This window comes from Nycticebus coucang, chromosome 11 (assembly GCF_027406575.1).
Source record: "Nycticebus coucang isolate mNycCou1 chromosome 11, mNycCou1.pri, whole genome shotgun sequence".
Classification (NCBI taxonomy): domain Eukaryota; kingdom Metazoa; phylum Chordata; class Mammalia; order Primates; family Lorisidae; genus Nycticebus; species Nycticebus coucang.
Genome location: NC_069790.1, coordinates 26950113 through 26968631, shown reverse-complemented (window position 1 = coordinate 26968631; position 18519 = coordinate 26950113). Strand labels below are relative to the sequence as shown.

General features: G+C 38.9%; 1 protein-coding gene across 1 annotated transcript in view; it reads left to right on the top strand.

The window, feature by feature from the left end:
- The window catches only part of GARS1 (glycyl-tRNA synthetase 1), a 61218-nt gene extending 45089 nt beyond the window's left edge, over positions 1-16129 (top strand). Inside the window, exons 13-17 of the mRNA XM_053554023.1 lie at positions 7873-7958; positions 10011-10120; positions 13653-13746; positions 14415-14605; positions 15839-16129. Coding sequence (XP_053409998.1) covers positions 7873-7958; positions 10011-10120; positions 13653-13746; positions 14415-14605; positions 15839-15964 — 607 coding nt within the window. The 3' untranslated portion in view covers positions 15965-16129. The remainder of the gene's footprint in view (positions 1-7872; positions 7959-10010; positions 10121-13652; positions 13747-14414; positions 14606-15838) is intronic.
- Positions 16130-18519: the final 2390 nt, after the last annotated feature.

Sequence of the window (18519 nt, the reverse complement as noted above, 5' to 3'; positions counted from 1 at the left end):
CTGCAGTACAGGAATAAGCTCTTCCTTGAAGGTTTGATAGAATTCTGGAGTGAAGCCATCTGGACCAGAGCATTTTTTAGTTGGAAGCTTTTTTATTGTTTCTTTGATCTCAGTGCTTGAAATTGGTCTGTTCAGGAGGTCTATTTCTTCCTGGCTAAGTCTAGGGAGAGGGTATGATTCCAAATATTGATCCATTTCCTTCACATTGTCAAATTTCTGGGCATAGAGTTTCCGGTAGTATTCAGAGATGATCTCTTGTATCTCTGTGGGATCAGATGTTATTTCCCCTTTATCGTTTCTGATTGAGGTTACTAGAGATTTTACTTTTCTATTTCTCGTTAGTCTGGCCAATGGTTTATCTATTTTATTTATTTTTTCAAAAAACCAACTCCTTGTTTCATTAATTTTCTGAATGATTCTTTTGTTTTCAATTTCATTGATCTCTGATTTGATTTTGGATATTTCTTTTCTTCTACTGAGTTTAGGCTTAGATTGTTCTTCTTTTTCCAATTCCATAAGATCTCTTGTGAGATTGTTGATGTGCTCTCTTTCTGTTTTTCGAATGTAGGCATCTAAAGCAATGAATTTTCCTCTCAAAACTGCTTTTGTAGTATCCCACAGGTTTTGGTAGCTTGTGTCTTCATTGTTGTTATGCTCAAGGAAGTTAATGATTTCCTGTTTTATTTCTTCCTTCACCCATCTGTTATTCAACAGAAGATTGTTTAATTTCCATGCCTTTGGGTGGGGTTGAGCATTTTTGTTAGAGTTGAGTTCCACCTTTAGTGCCTTATGGTCTGAAAAGATACAAGGTAAAATTTCAATTCTTTTGATTCTGTTGATATTTGTTTTGTGTCCCAGGATATGATCAATTTTGGAGAATGTTCCATGGGGTGATGAGAAGAATGTATATTCTTTGTCTTTGGGGTGGAGTGTTCTATATGCGTCTATCAAGCATAGTTGTTCTAGGGTCTCATTTAAATCTCTTATATCTTTGTTTAATTTCTGTTTAGAGGATCTGTCCAGCTCTGTAAGAGGAGTGTTAAAGTCCCCTGTTATGATGGTATTATCAGATATCATATTGCTCAGACTGAGTAAGGTCTGCTTCAGGAATCTTGGGAGCATTTAAATTGGGTGCATAAATATTTAGAATTAAAATATCTTCTTGTTGTATTTTTCCCTTGACCAATATAAAGTGACCATCTTTGTCTTTTTTGACTTTAGTTGCTTTAAATCCACATGTATCTGAAAATAAGATTGCAACTCCTCTTTTCTTCTGAATTCCATTTGCCTGAAAAATTGTCTTCCAACCCTTGACTCTGAGCTTTAATTTGTCTTTTGAAGCCAGGTGTGTTTCTTGCAGACAGCAAACGGATGGCTTGTGTTTTTTAATCCAGTCAGCCGATCTATGTCTCTTCAGTGGGGAATTCAAGCCATTAACATTTATGGAGATAATTGATAAGTGTGGTAGTATTCTATTCGTCTTATTTGGTGAGAGTCCATTGCTTAGTTTTATCTTTTGCATCAGTGTGGAGGTTAGGTTCTGTCCTTTGATTTCTGAGTTCTTACTTTGCTGCTGATCCATTGTGGTGGTCAGTGTGCAGAACAGGTTGAAGTATTTCCTGTAGAGCTGGTCTTGTTGTGGCAAATTTCCTCAATGTTTGTATATCTGTAAATGATTTGATTTCTCCGTCAATTTTGAAGCTTAGCTTAGCAGGGTACAGAAATCTGGGCTGAAAATTGTTCTGTTTAAGTAGATTAAAGGTAGATGACCATTGTCTTCTTGCTTGGAAAGTTTCATTAGAGAAGTCTGCGGTCACTCTGATGGATTTGCCCCTGTAGGTCAACTGGCGCTTACTCCTGGCAGCTTGCAGAATCTTTTCTTTTGTCTTGACTTTGGACAGGTTCATCACAATGTGTCTTGGAGAAGCTTGGTTAGAGTTGAGGCGACCTGGGGTCCGATATCCCTCTGAAAGCAGTGCGTCAGAATCTTTGGTGATGTTTGGGAAATTTTCTTTTATAATATTCTCTAGTATGGCTTCCATTCCTCTGGGGCATTCTTCTTCCCCTTCTGGAATTCCTATAACTCGTATGTTGGAATGCTTCATAAAGTCCCATAATTCTGACAGTGAACGTTCTGCTTTCTCTCTCTTCTTTTCTGCCTCTTTTACTATCTGAGTTATCTCAAAAACTTTGTCTTCTACCTCTGAAATTTTTTCTTCTGCATGGTCTAACCTGTTGCTGATACTTTCCATTGCATCTTTAAGTTCCCTGATTGACTGTTTCATTTCCTTCAGCTCTGCTATATCCTTTTTATATTCTTCATATTGTTCATCTCTGATTTGATTCTGTTTTTGGATTTCCTTTTGGTTATTTTCCACTTTATTAGCAGTTTCCTTCATTGTTTCCATCATTTCTTTCATTGTTTTCAACATGTGTATTCTAAATTCCCTTTCTGTCATTCCTAACATTTCTGTATAGGTGGAATCCTCTGCAGTAGCTACCTCATGGTCCCTTGGCGGGGTTGTTCTGGACTGGTTCTTCATGTTGCCTGGAGTTTTCTGCTGATTCTTCCTCACGAGTGATTTCTTTTATCTGTTTCCTTGCCCTAATTTTCCTTTCACTTCCTCTTGCTCTTTAAGTTCTTGTGCCTGTGGAAGTTGTGGGCGGGTTTAGACGGATTGAACACACGCGACCACTTGCCGGCTTTCCACTGTTTTAGTCCTCCTCTTGGGGTCCAGAAGTCTCTCGCCCTGTATCCTCATAGGAGTGATGCTAGGCAGTTCCCACCAGCCAGAGATGCCTGGAGTCCTATCTCCCCAGACTCACGGTGCCCAGATGCAAGGAAGCTGTTACTCGGATGCCATCTTGCTCCGCCCGGAATTAATTTTTAAAAGGACAAACAAAAGCAATTAATGTGGGAAGGCAGAATCCCTAGGCTCAGCTGCTCTAGGGGAAGCCCCCTGGGAGCCTGGAGACCTGGCCTTCTGGGCGTCTGTGATTACCAAAAGGCTCAAATTCTGTAAAATTATTTAACAAGGTTTGAGCCAAATGTGTGCAACCCTAGTCCAGGGAGCATAGTCTCAAGGTCCTGAGAAAATGTGCCCAAGGCAGCCAGGCTATATTAATAGCTTGGGTGTGTGTGTATACCAAGTTGTGTATATATAGTATATATGTATGTATGTATAGACACACTACATATATGTGTGCAGTAAACATACATATCCTAAAGACAGGAATTGCAAGTAAAATTATAAATCAGTACATAGAAGATATACATTGGCCTGGCTGAATTAGCCTGAAAAGGTGAGACATCTCCAAGCTGGGGGCTTGTGGATTGGTGTTTTCAAAGATTCTTTGATTTGTAATTAGTCAAAGAAATAAAACTTTGTCTAAAGGCTTGGAATGTTTTAAGTAAGGATGTCTGTTAATCAAAGATAGCAACAATTGAAGTCATCTGTTAGTAAATTGTTGGTCTGCAAGTATGATTTAACCTTTGCCTGTTGATAATTTAATATCTTATTGTCACAAAGATTCTGCTTTATCAGTCTTACTGATCTGTCTTAACATTGAGGCTGGTCAGTTGTATCTGAACTCCAAAAGGGAGGGGGTTTTGGCAAGGTGTGTCTGACCTCTCTTCCCCTCATGGTCAAGAACTCAGTTTTAAGGGTTTTTTAGGGTTCCCTTGGCCAAGAGGGGGTCCATTTAGTTGGCAGGGCTTAGGATTTTATTTTTCGGCTATTCTGGGATTTTGGCATTATAACATAGAAATAGATTTGAAATGGACTGTACAGATCATTTTTTATTTTTTTAATAACTTTCTTAGAGTACTCTCTGTACTTGTCTCCAAGCATAAATAAAAAAACAGTACAGAAGAGTCTTTAAAGGAATACAACAAAACAAAGCAATGTAAAATTTACGTCATCTGGCAAGAAATAAAAATATGACATACGAAAAAGCAGGGAAATGTGATTTATAATGAGAAGAAAAGTTAGTCAAAAGAAACACCCAGAAATAACAAATAGGATATAGTAGCACATAAGGATGTTAAAAGTCATTATAAATGTGCTTCATTTGCTCAAGATTGCAAAGAAAAACGTAAGGTGAGAAATGGTAATATATCCTAAAAAGAGCCAAATGGGCTTGGCACCTGTGGCTCAAGTGACTAAGGCACCAGCCACATACACCGGAGCTGGCTGGTTTGTATCCAGCCCAGGCCCACCAAACGACTATGACAACTACAACGAAAAAGTTGTGGTGGGCGCCTGTAATCCCAGTTACTTGGGAGGCAGAGGCAAGAGAATCGCTTAAGCCCAGGAGTTGGAGATTACTGTGAGCTGTGATGACACAGCACTGTACCCAGGGTGACAGCTTGAGCCTCTGTCTCAAAAAAAAAAAAAAAGGCCAAATGGAACATATAAAGGTAATATCTCAAAAATTTCACTGGCTAAAGTAATAGTAGATTAATCATCTACTGGTGATCTTTACTAAAGATCTAATGATTTTTAACATTGCAGCAAAAACATCATTGAACTTAAAGGCATAGCAATAGAAACTATCCAAAATGAAGCATAGAAAAAAAAAGATTGGAGAAAAACTATCGGACAGTATCTACATAATCTAATATATGTGTAATTGGGAGTCAGAGAGGGTGTATAAAAAAAAATCTGATGACACAGTAGCTGAAAACTACAGATTTAAGAAGATTAACCCCAAGCAGTATAAGCACAGAAGGCAAGTTAGAATTGAACTGCTAAAAACAGGGATGAAGAGAAAAATCTTTTAAGTAACTAGGTAAGGAAAAAACTCATTACATAAAAGTAAAGATAAGAATGATTACAAGTTCTCTTAAATGACGCAAGTCATAATACACTGGGATGAAATCTTTTAAAGTGCTGACAAAAATCCTATACCCACCAAAAGTATCTTTGAAAAATGAAGAGAAAATACTTCCTTTTGATGAAAAAGCTCCAGGCATGCATTGAGAACATACTTTCACTCTACAAATTGTTAAAGGAAGCTCTTCCAGTAGAAATATGGAAATTTGCATCTACCTAAAAGAACTTAAAAGCTCTAGAAGAGATATATATTTGGGTGAATATAAGTGACATTTTTTCCTCATCTCTTAATTTCTTTAAGTGATAACAGACTTTAAATAAAAAATAATAATATATTATGGAATTTATAATATGTGAAAAGGATGAGAGCAAAGAATGTATGTCATAAGGCACATATATTATGTTTCAGGTGGTATAATATTATTTGAAGGTAGACTATGATAAGTTAAAAAATACCCATTGCAGCTTAGCATCTATAGCTGAAGTGGCTAAAGCGCCAGCCATATACACCAGAGCTGGTGGGTTCAAGTCCAGCCTGGGCCCGCCAAACAACGATGACAACTACAACCAAAAAAAATAGCTAGGCGTTGTGGTGGGCACCTGTAGTCCCAGCTACTTGGGAGGCCAAGGCAAGAGAATCGCTCAAGCCCAGGAGTTGGAGGTTGCTGTGAGCTGTGATGCCACAGCATTCTACCTAGGGCGACAGCTTGAGGTTCTGTCTCAAAAAAAAAAAAAAAAAAAAAAATACACGTAGTAAATTCTAGAGCAGGTGTGAAAAAACAAAAACAAAAGGGGTGTAACTAATAAACCAATAATGGACTTACTCCAGAAGAAGATGGGAGGAAAGGAAAAGGAACAAAGAACAGATGGGACAAATAGAAAGTAACTAATGAGATAGTAGATTTAAACTCAGCAATATTAATAATTATTTTAAATATACGTATAATCTAACACCAGAATTAATCGCGAGTGATTGTCAGATTGGTTAAAAATTTCAAGACCCAGAGCAGCGCCTGTGGCTCAAAGGAGTAGGGCGCTGGCCCCATATGCCGGAGGTGGCAGGTTCAAACCCAGCTCTGGCCAAAGACTGCAAAAAAAAAAATTCAAGACCCAATTAAATGCTGGGTGTAAGAAAACTTCTTGCAGTTGTAATATACAAATAGGTTTAAAAGTAAAAAGATTGTTATTTCCATACAAATACTAACCAAAAGTTGGAGTGGCTATATTAATATCAGACGAAGTAAACTTTAGAACAGACATCAGGAACACAAAAGGGGCAATTCATAATGATAAAGGAGTTAGTTTATCAAGAAGGTATATTGCTCTTAAATGTGTGTATGACTCAAAACAGAACTCAAAATATATAGAGCAAACTTGACAGAACTGAAAGAAAAAATAGATGAATCCACAATTAGAGTTGGGGATTTCTATACCCCTCTCTCAGTAATTGCTGGAGCAAGTAGACAAAATCAGTAGGAATTAGAAAATATAAACTGTATTAACTAACTTAACCTAATTGTCATTTATAGAACACTCTATCTAATAGCTGGAGTGCACATTTGTTAAAGGGCACTTGAAGCATCCGTCATACTGTTTTTGGTACAGCCCTCCAACTAAGAATGGTTTTTCCGTTTTCCAAGATCGTTTAAAAAAAAAGAGAGAAAGAACATGAGAGACCACATGTGGCCTACAAATCCTGAAATATTTTATATTTGAATTAAAAAAAGTCATACATGAAAGATTATATGCTGTTACATGTAAAACTCTACAAAAGACAAATCTAGTTTGTAGTGATGGAAAGCAGATCAGTGGTTGACCAGAAGTTGACTATTGACAAGAAAGGGACTGAAGGGAACATTTGGGGCCATGGTGTTGCATTTGTCAGAAAGCAATCATAAGAATAACTCTTGCCAGTTGAAGATATAATTATCCATTTTAATAGGAAAATTTGAAAACATTTCTGGTCTTCTAGAATTACCATCCACAAGTACTTATGCTAAAACATCAAATCCCATTGAAATGGACAGTTATATCAGTAGTTAGATATATTTATCCACAGACAACACACCAACATAATTTGCCTTATTAATCTCAAATAATGGCTCTCTCCTTGCTAATTACAGCTCTTTTATTGCTGTTACCTCTGCTACACTTAGACTGTGCTCAAAGAGAAGATACATGAGACTATGTAATAAAGCCTTTAATGCACGCACACACAAACTTCAGACAGAATAGTGAAAGATGTAAGATACCAATGAAAACCATCCAGTTGAGGCATGAGATTGTTGCTGATAGAAACTAGCTAAATACAGTAGCTAAATACAGCTATACGGGTTCAAAGGGAGCCACGTGAGGGCTCTCTTTCCCAGCTCTGAGCTGTTTGTGAAGGAAGAAAAATTCAAATTGATCTCTGTGATATGAGAAAATATCTTATGAGCGGAAGTATAGGTATTACATGAAGCTTTTTATAAAGATGAATTTTTATAACCTGAAACTGAGTGAGTATATCTTAGCCAGCGATTTTAAGGGATTCATATTTTATATTGCTGCATCAAACAGAATTGTTAAACTTCTTTTAAACTGGCCTTTATCAATATAAGGGTCAAAGGAAATAGTGCGGGAGTTTTAAAATTACTTCTGTAAAATGACAAGTGGGTTCATTTTTATATTTCTTGGACAGTAATGGGAATAATTGTCATTTTACTAGCAGATCTACTTCTGACTGGTTATTCTGCAACTGAAATTTTACAAAGTTGTTTTTGGTTCTACTTTGATCTGAAAACCAAAGGAATTTGTCATGGTCGTTTGTGGAATTTAATAAAACTAAATTTTAGGGTACCTCCTCAGAATAAGTTAGAATAATAATTAATTTGGTGTTCCTTATGAATTAATTTAAATTTGACTTCTGTTATTATATCTGGAGGGTTGACCAAGTTGTATTACACTTAAAACAATTTAGTAATCTGTAAAACTCCTTTAAACTAAGGCACAGGGATGCATGTTTTAACTAATATAAAATGTGTTTGTTTCTTTGTAGAGAATTCACTATTGAAACTGAAGGGAAAACATTTCAGTTAACAAAAGACATGGTCAGTGTGAAGAGATTCCAGAAAACACTACATGGTAAATTTGTAAAAATAACAAAAAGTTATTACTCATTAAAGCTTTTTTTTTTTTTTTTAAGAGACAGAGTCTAATTTTGTTGCCCTCGGTAGAGTGCTGTGGCATCACAGCTCACAGCAACCTTCAGCTGTTGGGCTTAGACGAGTCTCTTGCCTCAGCCTCCCAAGTAGCTGGGACCACAGGTGCCCACCACAACACCTGGCTATTTTTTGTTGTTGTTGCAGTTTGACCAGGGTTGGATTCAAACTCGCCACCCTTGGTATATGGGGCCGGTGCCCTACTCACTGAGCCACAGGCACTGCCCACTCATTAAAGCGTTTTAAAAATGTTTTTATAGTGTAACCATTTGACTGAAAAGTGAAAAAGAAAAAAAATCCTAATGCCATAGCCTAAATTTCGTGAACATGTCTAAGACATTCACTTGGGCCTGTTTTTCTTTTTAAGCGTAATTCTCCTGAAAATAATATGTACTACTACCTTTGTATTTCCCGCGGTCTGAGGTGCATATGAACAATATTTCTTTGATTAAAATCTTTTTTTTGTTTGTTTGCTTTAAGGAAAAGAATTTTTATTTCTTAAGCCAAAGAGAGAACTCACCGCCTGTATTTTTTGGCAAGATAGCTTGTTAAACTCTCATTTGGAGCTGGGTGTGGGCCCCTATGCTGGCCTGTAGCCCTGCTTTAAAAGAAGAAAAAAAATGTCATTTAGATCAGTGATCCTTTATGCTTTTTAAAAAGTAGAGTTTTTGTTTTTTGTTTTTATAGAACAAATTCTAAGAATGGAGCAGTATTTTGGAATATATATGAAGTATGCTGATGGTTACTTGGGGATGGATTGAAGCTCTTAGAAATAGAGTAGTGGGTGTTGGAGAGCTGCTGCCAATATATAGAGCAGCCCTCCTTTTTCCCTTTGGCCTGCTGTGTAGCCAGGCTTCAGTGAGCAGTGGCAGGAGTATGCAGGGGCTGCTGCCTCATGCTTTGGGGCTTGTGGTTATCATGCCAGCAGCTGGTTCAGAGCTGTACTTCACCATTATTTAGATGCCATATCAAGATAAGTTGAGAATGCTTCAATCATTATCCCAGATGAAAAAGATACAGCTTCTCTTTTCCCTCACATATGTGAGTTTTGGATTCTAATTATCTCATTTGCCATAAACATAAACTCACTCTCTGAGGTTATGGTCGGTTACCTTAGACCTGGACAGTGCTTAGTAGTGCTTTCTTTTAAAATAATACGCAATAAGTATCAATACATTTTCTGTGTATACCACAGGTATTGTCTCATCCATGGGAGGAGCCATGGGGCCCTGGTAAGGTGTCTTTGATGTCCCTGAGCAGACTTTTCCTAAGGGCCTCCTGACCCTGGAACCTTGGGGACATAGTACCAGTAACGACTCTGAATAAGTTCTCATCAAGATAATAAAAAGCTCTAAAAGTAAAACAAGCACAAACCATGTGATACTTGTTACATGTAGGAATTGCTTTTGTTAATTTTGCCAGCTATGGTAGATGTTTAATTCTAAGAAAGTTTTATTAAAAGCTTAAAAAGTTGTATACTTTCTGGATAGGCAAAGAAGATAATAAAGAGGATGTAGCTACTGTTTGTAGCTTACCAAGTAGGAAAGAAATTCTCTAGTAACTGGTTTCACTTTTACATTATATAAACAAAGGATTAAATTTGGTGAAAATTTCTTTCACTCTAACTCTGTCTTCAAAGGTGTTTCCTATCAGCAAATAGCCTTCCTGCATGTTCTGATTTCTTTGTCCTCATGTAGAGATCAGAATCCAGGGGCACAATATTTTACATCTGCATTCCCAGCACTTTGGGAGGTTGCAGTCACATGATTGCTTGAGCCTGGGAGTTCAAGGCTGCAGTGAGCTATGATCATGCCACTGAACTCCAGCCAGGGTGATAGTGCAAGACCCTATCTCTTAAAAAAAAAAAGCCATGTGGAATAAAGATATTTTTAGTGGCAAGCATTGTTTAGGAAGGATCTAAAATGTATTATGTGGTATCTGAGAGAATGGTATTGAATTTCTTTCTCTTTTGCAGTGGAAGAAGTTGTTCCAAATGTAATTGAACCCTCCTTTGGTCTGGGCAGGATCATGTATACAGTATTTGAACACACATTTCATGTACGGGAAGGAGATGAACAGAGAACGGTAAGTTGTCCTATATGGTGCACTGTTCTCTTGGGCCAAAAATTTATTGAAATAAATTAGTAAGATTCTGGAATGATTGATTAGTTGTTATTTACTGTGACATATTAGTGGTGTTACTCATCTTAATTATTACAAACCACTTTCATATATCATCTTATTTATGCTTTACAATGTGTAGGTTATTCTGGAACAGGGGTTCTCAACCTTCCTAATGCCGTGGCCCTTTAATATGGTTCTTGTGGGTCGTGACCCACAGGTTGAGAACCACTGTTCTAGAAAATACTGTTTTAGTTGCCTGGTGCTATTTTCAGACCAAATATATAACTTTCGAGTAGCAATCTATATTGCATCAATGGAAGAAATAGTACTTTCTACGTATACTCTTGTTTTCAGAAAATTGGGAAGCATGAGATAGCTCATAATGTACACCAAGCTTTATCTATACTCTGGTAAAGCGTTAAAGGGAAGCCTCTCAAACTACATAAAATTGTCTGGGGTACTTTTGGGTGAAGATGTAAATTACTAGTTCTGTTCCCTGGATGTTGATTCATTAATTCTGAGACTCAGAGGTATGTGTGTTTAAATAAGAACCACAGTGATTCCACTGTGGGAGCTTCACAGATCATAAATTGGGCAGTAATGTCTGGCATATAACCCTTCCTAGCACTCAAGCATTGCTGAAGATAGACGTTTATAAGAAAGAAATCTTCATTAACTCCCACACTTTTACTTTGGCTCTGCTTACTCTGAGTCACTGCTTTCTTTGTCTCCTACTTTATCTCCTTATTCTGCCTTACTTCACCACCTCACCTCACCTCTGCCTACAGAAATTATATGCCTTTAATTTATAGATACAGATTTCCAGGAAAACCAGTCAGAAGAGTGGCTAGAAAGGAGAGGTGGTATATGTCAAATTCATTGAAAGACACAGCCCTGGGCTGGGTGGGCGGCTCACACCTGTAATCTTAGTGCTTTGTTAGGCTGAGGCAGGAGTATTGCTAGAGGCTAGAAGTTCCAGACCAGCCTGAGCAACATAGCCTGTCTCTATAAAAAATTAAAAAAAAATTAGCCAGGCGTGGTGGGTGCAGTCTTGTCTCAGCTACTTGGGAAGCTAAGGCAGGAAGGAGGCTTAAGCCCAGGAGTTTGAGGTTGCAGTGAGGTATGATGATGCCACTGCAACTCCACTCTAGGCAACAGAGCAAGACCCTGCCTCACAAAAACAAAACAAAAAAAGAAGCAGTCTCATCTCTTTGACCATTCTAAAGCTTGAGTATACATAATATTAGACATTGTGGTTCTTTCTAGGACATTTAATCTTGAATGAACTGGTGAGTTCTTGGTGCCAGTATTTTAAAAGATCTGACACATTGTTGTAATACATAGCTAATAAAGTATATATATATATATATATTTTTTTTTTTTGCAGTTTTGGCCAGGGCTGGGCTTTAACCCCCCACCTCTGGTATATGGGGCCAGCGCCCTACTCCTTGAGCCACAGGTGCCACCCAATAAAGTTAATGTTTAATCCGTGCTCTAAAGTTGCATCTTCTTTTCCTGATTTTGAGGGAACAGCTCTTTATTCATCTGACAGTAAGAACCTGGGGTAGGCCCCAGCTATGGAAATGTAAGGCTTTGTCTTTCTTGAGGAATGATAGTGTACATGACTGCACATACTCTTTTTAGATGTTAAATTTGCTTCAAGCCTTTCTGCTTACTTTTCTAATAAAAAGATTTTTTTTAGCTTATCTGTTCATTTGAATCTAATAATATTGATGTAACTAGAGCTTTAATAGAAATCTCATAAAGGCTAAACAAGAATAAATTAGTCACAGTGTTTTATGAACTTCTATCATGAAGAGAAATTTGATTAGACTGTGGGAAGCCAAAAGTGTTTCTAAATTATTAGCACCTATTTGCCTATTAAAACATTGCTAGTAAAATTTGAAAAAAGCATTTACCTATAAAGGCAAGTCCCTACTTCCCTCTTAAGTTAAATAAAATTGTCACAAGATGGAGAAGGAGAGTAGAATTCTCAACTTCTCATGATGTGGGCAGCTATATTGATAGAGTATGAGGTTTCCTTATAATGGGATATTTTTCATTGCTCGGCATTAAAGATTAATTAAGCTTTGAGATGGGGCTAAACTGGAATCTTGTGTCATTCATTATATTTATGGGACAAACTTTTTCCATATTTTTGCCTTCAAGGGAACCTTTTATACAAGTATTTAAGAACTACCTTCAGCTCTCATTTCCAACCCCAGATGGCAGACTGATTTGCCTTCTACAAAATGTCTTTGCTTTCTTTGATTGCTGAGTTATTCAGAAAGCTATAACAGGAGCAGTTTAGGAAGGCTAGACTTTTTTAGTGCATGGTATACAGAACATCTTTATTGGTTTTGTACTTTTTCTTTTAGACATGTTAATGAGCTATTGAAACTTTTTTGTTTCATTTGGTCACTAAGGCTCCTAGATTCTTCTTTTAAAAGACAGAATGGGGGTTGGCACAGTGCCTCACGCCTGTAATCCTAATATTCTGGGAGGTTGAGCCAGGTGGATTGCTTGAGCTCAGGAGTTGGAGACCAGCCTGAGCAAGAGGGAGACCATGTCTCTACTAAAAATAGAAAAAAATAGCTGGGTTTTGTGGTGGGCACCTGTAGTCCCAGTTGCTTGAGAAGCTGAGACAGGAGATTGCTTGAGCTCAAGAGTTTGACGTGGCTGTGAGCTGTGATGCCACGGTACTCTACCCAAGGTGACAAGAGTGAGATCTGTTTCACACACATACAAAAAAGCAGAATGGGATTTTGGTTTTGGCACTACGAATTGCTGATTAGGGGGAAGTTCTTTAGGTGTTCTTCACAGAAAAAAGTAAGGCTTTTCTATGGGACCAAAACATTATTACCTTATTATCTATAGTAGCTTTCAGAATGCTTTCATATCATAGGACTTTTTTTTTAATATACTTTTTTTTTTTTTTTTTTTGGTTTTTGGCCAGGGCTGGGTTTGAACTCGCACCTCCGGCATATGGGACCCGCGCCCTACTCCTTGAGCCACAGGCGCCGCCCAATATACATTTTTTTTAAATGTTGGGGATTCATTGAGGGTGCAGAGAACCAGGTTACACTGATTGCAATTGTTAGGTAAAGTCCCTCTTATAATTAGGTCCTGCCTCCAAGAGGTATGTCTCGCACTGTGACCTTGCACTCCCCTCCCCCATCCCCCACTCCCCATCATGTACTGGGTCAGGACTTTTTTATAACAGACTTAAGGAGTGAGCAGAGCAGATGGTGGAGACCTACTTTTTAGATGATAAACTAAGGTTCAGAGAGAATTCACAGAGATGATCCTAACTCAGCTGAAACTAGGTGTTTCTAATTCTGGTTCTCTTGTTCTCTTTTGTCATACTGCTTTTCATATCATGTGTCTGTCCTGCCAAGTATATCCACTGAACATTATAACCTCTTAGTTTGACATATTAACATTTCAGTATTTATAAATTAATATATTGATTTCTTCTTTTTAAACCATCTAGTTCTTCAGTTTCCCTGCTATAGTCGCTCCATTCAAATGTTCCGTCCTCCCACTGAGCCAAAACCAGGAGTTCATGCCATTTGTCAAGGAATTATGTAAGCAAATCCAATTGGGTAATCTCTATGGGAACACTGTCAAGTAGACTGAGTTTTAGGAAATGTATCATTGGTTTCAATAAAAATATAGATTGAATAAAGAATAAATCTAAGTGATTTTAGCCTCTGCTCTTATTTGTAAGAGAGGGAGTATGCTTGCTCAAGATGTAATCCTAGTATTTGAATGAGTTAAGATAGGACCCAAGAGTCAGGTTTAAAAATCCATGCTCCTTATTTTGACCTTGGTGCTTACTTCATCAAGGGAACCTGAGTGGGGTATGACAACCCTGGTAGATCTTAGTCACTCTCTCTGCAGTACTGTTCTTGGTCATCTGGTGCAACCTACTTATTTCAGAGTCAGGAAATGAGTAGAGTCCATTGAGCTGCTCAGGGCCATGCACATAGAAGTGGAGTCAGAACTAGCCTCCTGGCCTTGCTGTTAGTCCAGCACTCATTCCCTTGAAGCAGTAACAGATACAGGTATGAGTGAAGAAGGTTTGGGCTTCAGTAAGGGGTTTATTGAACTTTTTGAGATTTTTCTTTCTCTTGCAAGTGTAATTTTTGTTGCTGTCTTGTCTTGGTTCTTTTTATAAGTTTCCTAAAATACTATTTAGATGACATTACGACTTATTCCATTATTTTATTTTTAATTCATTTATTTTGGATAGCGGAAGCCCTGACCAGGAACAGCGTGTCCCACAAAGTAGATGATTCCTCTGGATCAATTGGAAGACGCTATGCCAGGACTGACGAGGTCGGTGTGGCTTTTGGCATCACCATTGACTTTGATACCGTGAACAGGACCCCTCACACTGCAACACTGAGGGACAGAGACTCAATGCGGCAGATAAGAGCAGAGGTATCTGGCTTTCTCTTTGGTGTTTTTAGTCTTAGAAATGTTTGCTACTTCTTATTGATTTGAGTTGGATTTTGATGTATGTATGCTCTCTTTCCTCTTTTTTTTTCTAACTTTAATTATCTGATAGACTTGTATCTGACTGAATCCAGATTCCCATATCCTCTTGGTTTAATTATGGAAGTATCCATTAGCCCTTCTCTAATATTTTATAGCCATTTGGATTGCTCTGGGGTCATTCTCCAGCAGCTTGCTTTTAATGGTTGCTTATTTATTGGGCAAGAGAAATAGGATCCCAAGAGGTTGTTGCCATAGTTTTATTGGAAAGCTTTTGGGGGCTTAGACATTTTCATCTTTATATTTCTATAGAAACATGTGTGCATATGTATAAACTTCTGTTAACCCGTTCAAAACAGTGAGTAGTGTTTCAGTAATTTCACTGCATAGGAAAGGAATGATGAGGATGAGACAAGCACAGAAAGGGAGGAATGAATGGGAAAGGAAAGAGTAGCCGCTTCAGTTGACATCTGCCTGACCAGTCTGTTAACTTTGAATAAGTATTTCTGTAGAGCACCTTTTATGTGCTCAGCTTGATACAGATAATAGTAGGGAAAACAGAAGTAAAAGACTACTTTTTTCCAAAGGAGTTTATAGTCTAATCTTCAAGTCATGGATTTCTGGCTTGTTTTTTTACAAACCATATCTGGCCACTTTGGACCTATCTGGTGGGATTCTCAAAATGTGGTCCCCAGACCAGTGATGTTAGCATCACCTAGGAACTTGTTAGATGGTCAGAATCTTCACCCCAGACCTATTAAGACACAAACTATGGGCTGGAGAGGGGCCAGGGATAGGTAGCCCTCCAGAGATTCAGGTACATACTCAAGTTTGAGACCACTGGCAATGGCCGAGGAGCAGCCGGCCCCTTTCCTGTTGGCTGCTCTTGTTTGACAACCTTCACACTTGCTTGACTGACTCCTGTTCTCAGATTTAAAAATTTAACACATGTGAAGTAACTTCCAAGTGACCCAGAGATTTAGAAAAGTTAGGGAAGGCTTTGTGGCTGAACTGTGTTACCCAGAATTGCTGGTGGGCATTGTGGGTTGGAAGAAGAGCATGAACTTCGGCCTGGAATGACATTATTTGGTTCTGTGTAAGGTTTCCTGCATTCAGGGTGAATCCTCTTTTTGAAAATCTAAATCAGTTGGTTGATCCTTGGTCTTCTCTTTACTCCAGGTTTCTGAACTACCTGGTGTAGTCCGAGATCTGGCCAATGGCAGCATCACGTGGGCTGATGTGGAGGCCAAGTATCCTCTCTTTGAAGGGCAAGAGACTGGAAAAAAAGAGACAATTGAAGAATGAGGACAATTTTAGCAACTTTTGATCACTTGTGATAATAAAAAATAGCTCTCATAATGTCCATTTTACAAAAGAAAACAGCATTGTGATTGCTCTGGGAGTGTATTTTCTCCTCATTGGCTGCCTGATTTTATCCCAACAATTAAAACTGAAGGAATTCTGAACAAACTTATAATCCATTGGTTTGTGTTTTTGCATTCTCAGCAAAACTGTTTCTCCCACCTTTGCCGTGCTCACAGCTTAATATTGTCAAATATAAATTAACAGCTTTATTGGTATATAATTTACATAGAACAAACTTAGTCTATTTTAAGTGTACAATTAGATGTTTAGTGTATTTATAGAGTTGTGCAACCACCACCAAAATCCAAGTTTAGAACATTTCCATCAATCCCCATTCCAATCTCAGCTCTAAGCAGCCATTTGTCTACTTTCTGTCTATGGAGTTGCCTTTTGTAGTCCTTCTCTTTATCTGAGAAAATGATCCATTAGGCTAAAGAGACAGTAGTCTCTAAGCAAGAAGAATCACTGCTGGGAAAGGCCAAGGTAAGGATGGGGTGGCAAGTGTGGTGGAGACCCTGTCGCTGAACAAAAAAGATTCAGTACCTCCACGCCTGTAGCTGAGCAGCTAGAGCACCAGCCACATACACTGGAGCTGGCGGGTTTGAACCCAGCCCAGTCCCTTCCAACAGTGACAACTACAACCAAAAAATAGCCGAGCATTGTCACGGGTGCCTATAGTTCCAGTTACTTGGGAGGCTGAGGCAAGAGCATCGCTTAAGCCAAGAGTTTGGGGTTGCTGTGAGCTGTGACGTCACAGCACTCTACCGAGGGCGGCATAGTGAGACTCTCCCTCTCTCTCTGTCTCTCTCTCTCTCTCAAAAAAAAAAAAAAAAGATTCAGTAAACGAATAAGCAAATAATTATGTTGTGCCTGAAAATTCAGCTCTGGTTGTCTGTTAAATAATTCTTGGTTATTGGGTTGCCTCTAGGCAATAATTGTGTTAAGACCATGTGGATTGAATTAATGTCTCTTCCAAAAATTGGGATATGACTCGGAAGAGTCACCAGGGATTGCCTGAGAGGAGCAGTCTGTACCTCTGCCCTCCTACCAAAGGGCCCTTCACTGGTGCTGGTGCTCCCTTCTCAGCTGGACAGGTTATCTTCCTTACTTGTTAAAGGACACACCTTTTTAAAAACAGGTTGCCTTGAGGATTATTGGGGCAGTGGTTCTCTGCCCCAGCTGCACATTACAATCATTTGAACTTTGAAAAATATATCTGGGCCCCACCCCAAACAATGTAATGATTTTCTCTAGGGTAGGGCCTGGGCATCAGTATTTTCTTAGTACCTTAGGAGAACCATTGCCACTGCTTTTGCATCTTGTGAACCTTCTTGCCGTGTCAAAGGCTGAACCCTGTGTTCTCCCAAAAGGGGTTTCCTCTGAGAATATGAATTTATAAGACCTTATCCAGTGAGAGCTTTAGAGAAGCACATGTGGGGGTGAGGAAGTAAGCAGTCGTATTTCCATTTTACTTGGGGATCACATTCTTACTGGGTGCCGTGTTAGGGCTGAATAGCAGAGGGGTGCTGTAAGCTCTGGGCAGGAGACAGAGTAACCTGGCTTTTCATCCTGATTCTTATAACATCTAGCTGGGGTAGCTACTCTCACCCTCCTTGCCCCTGTCCATGGGCCTAAACCTAATGGCAGTTTCAGTAGCTAGAGGCTAGGAGGACATAGTCCTTCTCTTTTTGGGAGCTCATACTCTGCCCTCCTTTTTTATTGTGCAGGACTTAGTGTGGTAGTGAGCTTGCATAGAATGTCTGCCAGACTATGCCTGCATTTGTTAGGTCTTAAAACTCAAATTACCAACAATTAGCACAAAAGCAGTTATGTTAACTAAAACAATTTAGGCTAATTAAAACCTTTCTTGGTTCATCAAAACTCACTGTTCTGCATCTGAGTATGAATTAATTGACAGTGAGATTAACTACAGTGGAATTGTAGGGAAGAAAAAACCCACAAACAAACTTATAAAAATTTTTATTGACATTTTTTAGAAAAATAAGAGCCCAGACTTTCCATTTTTTAGAAGGGATCTCTGAGGCAAAGATTGCAAACTGATATGCTCCCCTGACCTGTTGCCTCAGGGACAACTCCTGGGTGCCAGGCTTCCTCTCTCACAAGACATCCAGGCCATCAGTGTCATCTGCACTGCCCAGAATTGGGCCACTTCTTACCACCTTTATGGCCACTACCTCAGGCCAACCCCTATCATTACCCACTTGGTTTGCTGCACAAGACATGTCTGATCTCCATCCTTGCTCCTTTACGGTCTGTTTCCACCTAGCACCAGAGGGCCCCATTATGTAGTGGCTTTCCTTCTCTCTCAAGAATAACACTTGCATAGACTGTACACACACACCCCCCAACCACCACCCCAGCAACCACACTCACACTGACCCCTTTCCAATGGCCCCAGCATGCCTGGGGCAGGACCTTAGCACCTGCTATTCTATTTGCCTGCACTGCTCCCCCTTGGGGCAGCTCCTCACAAC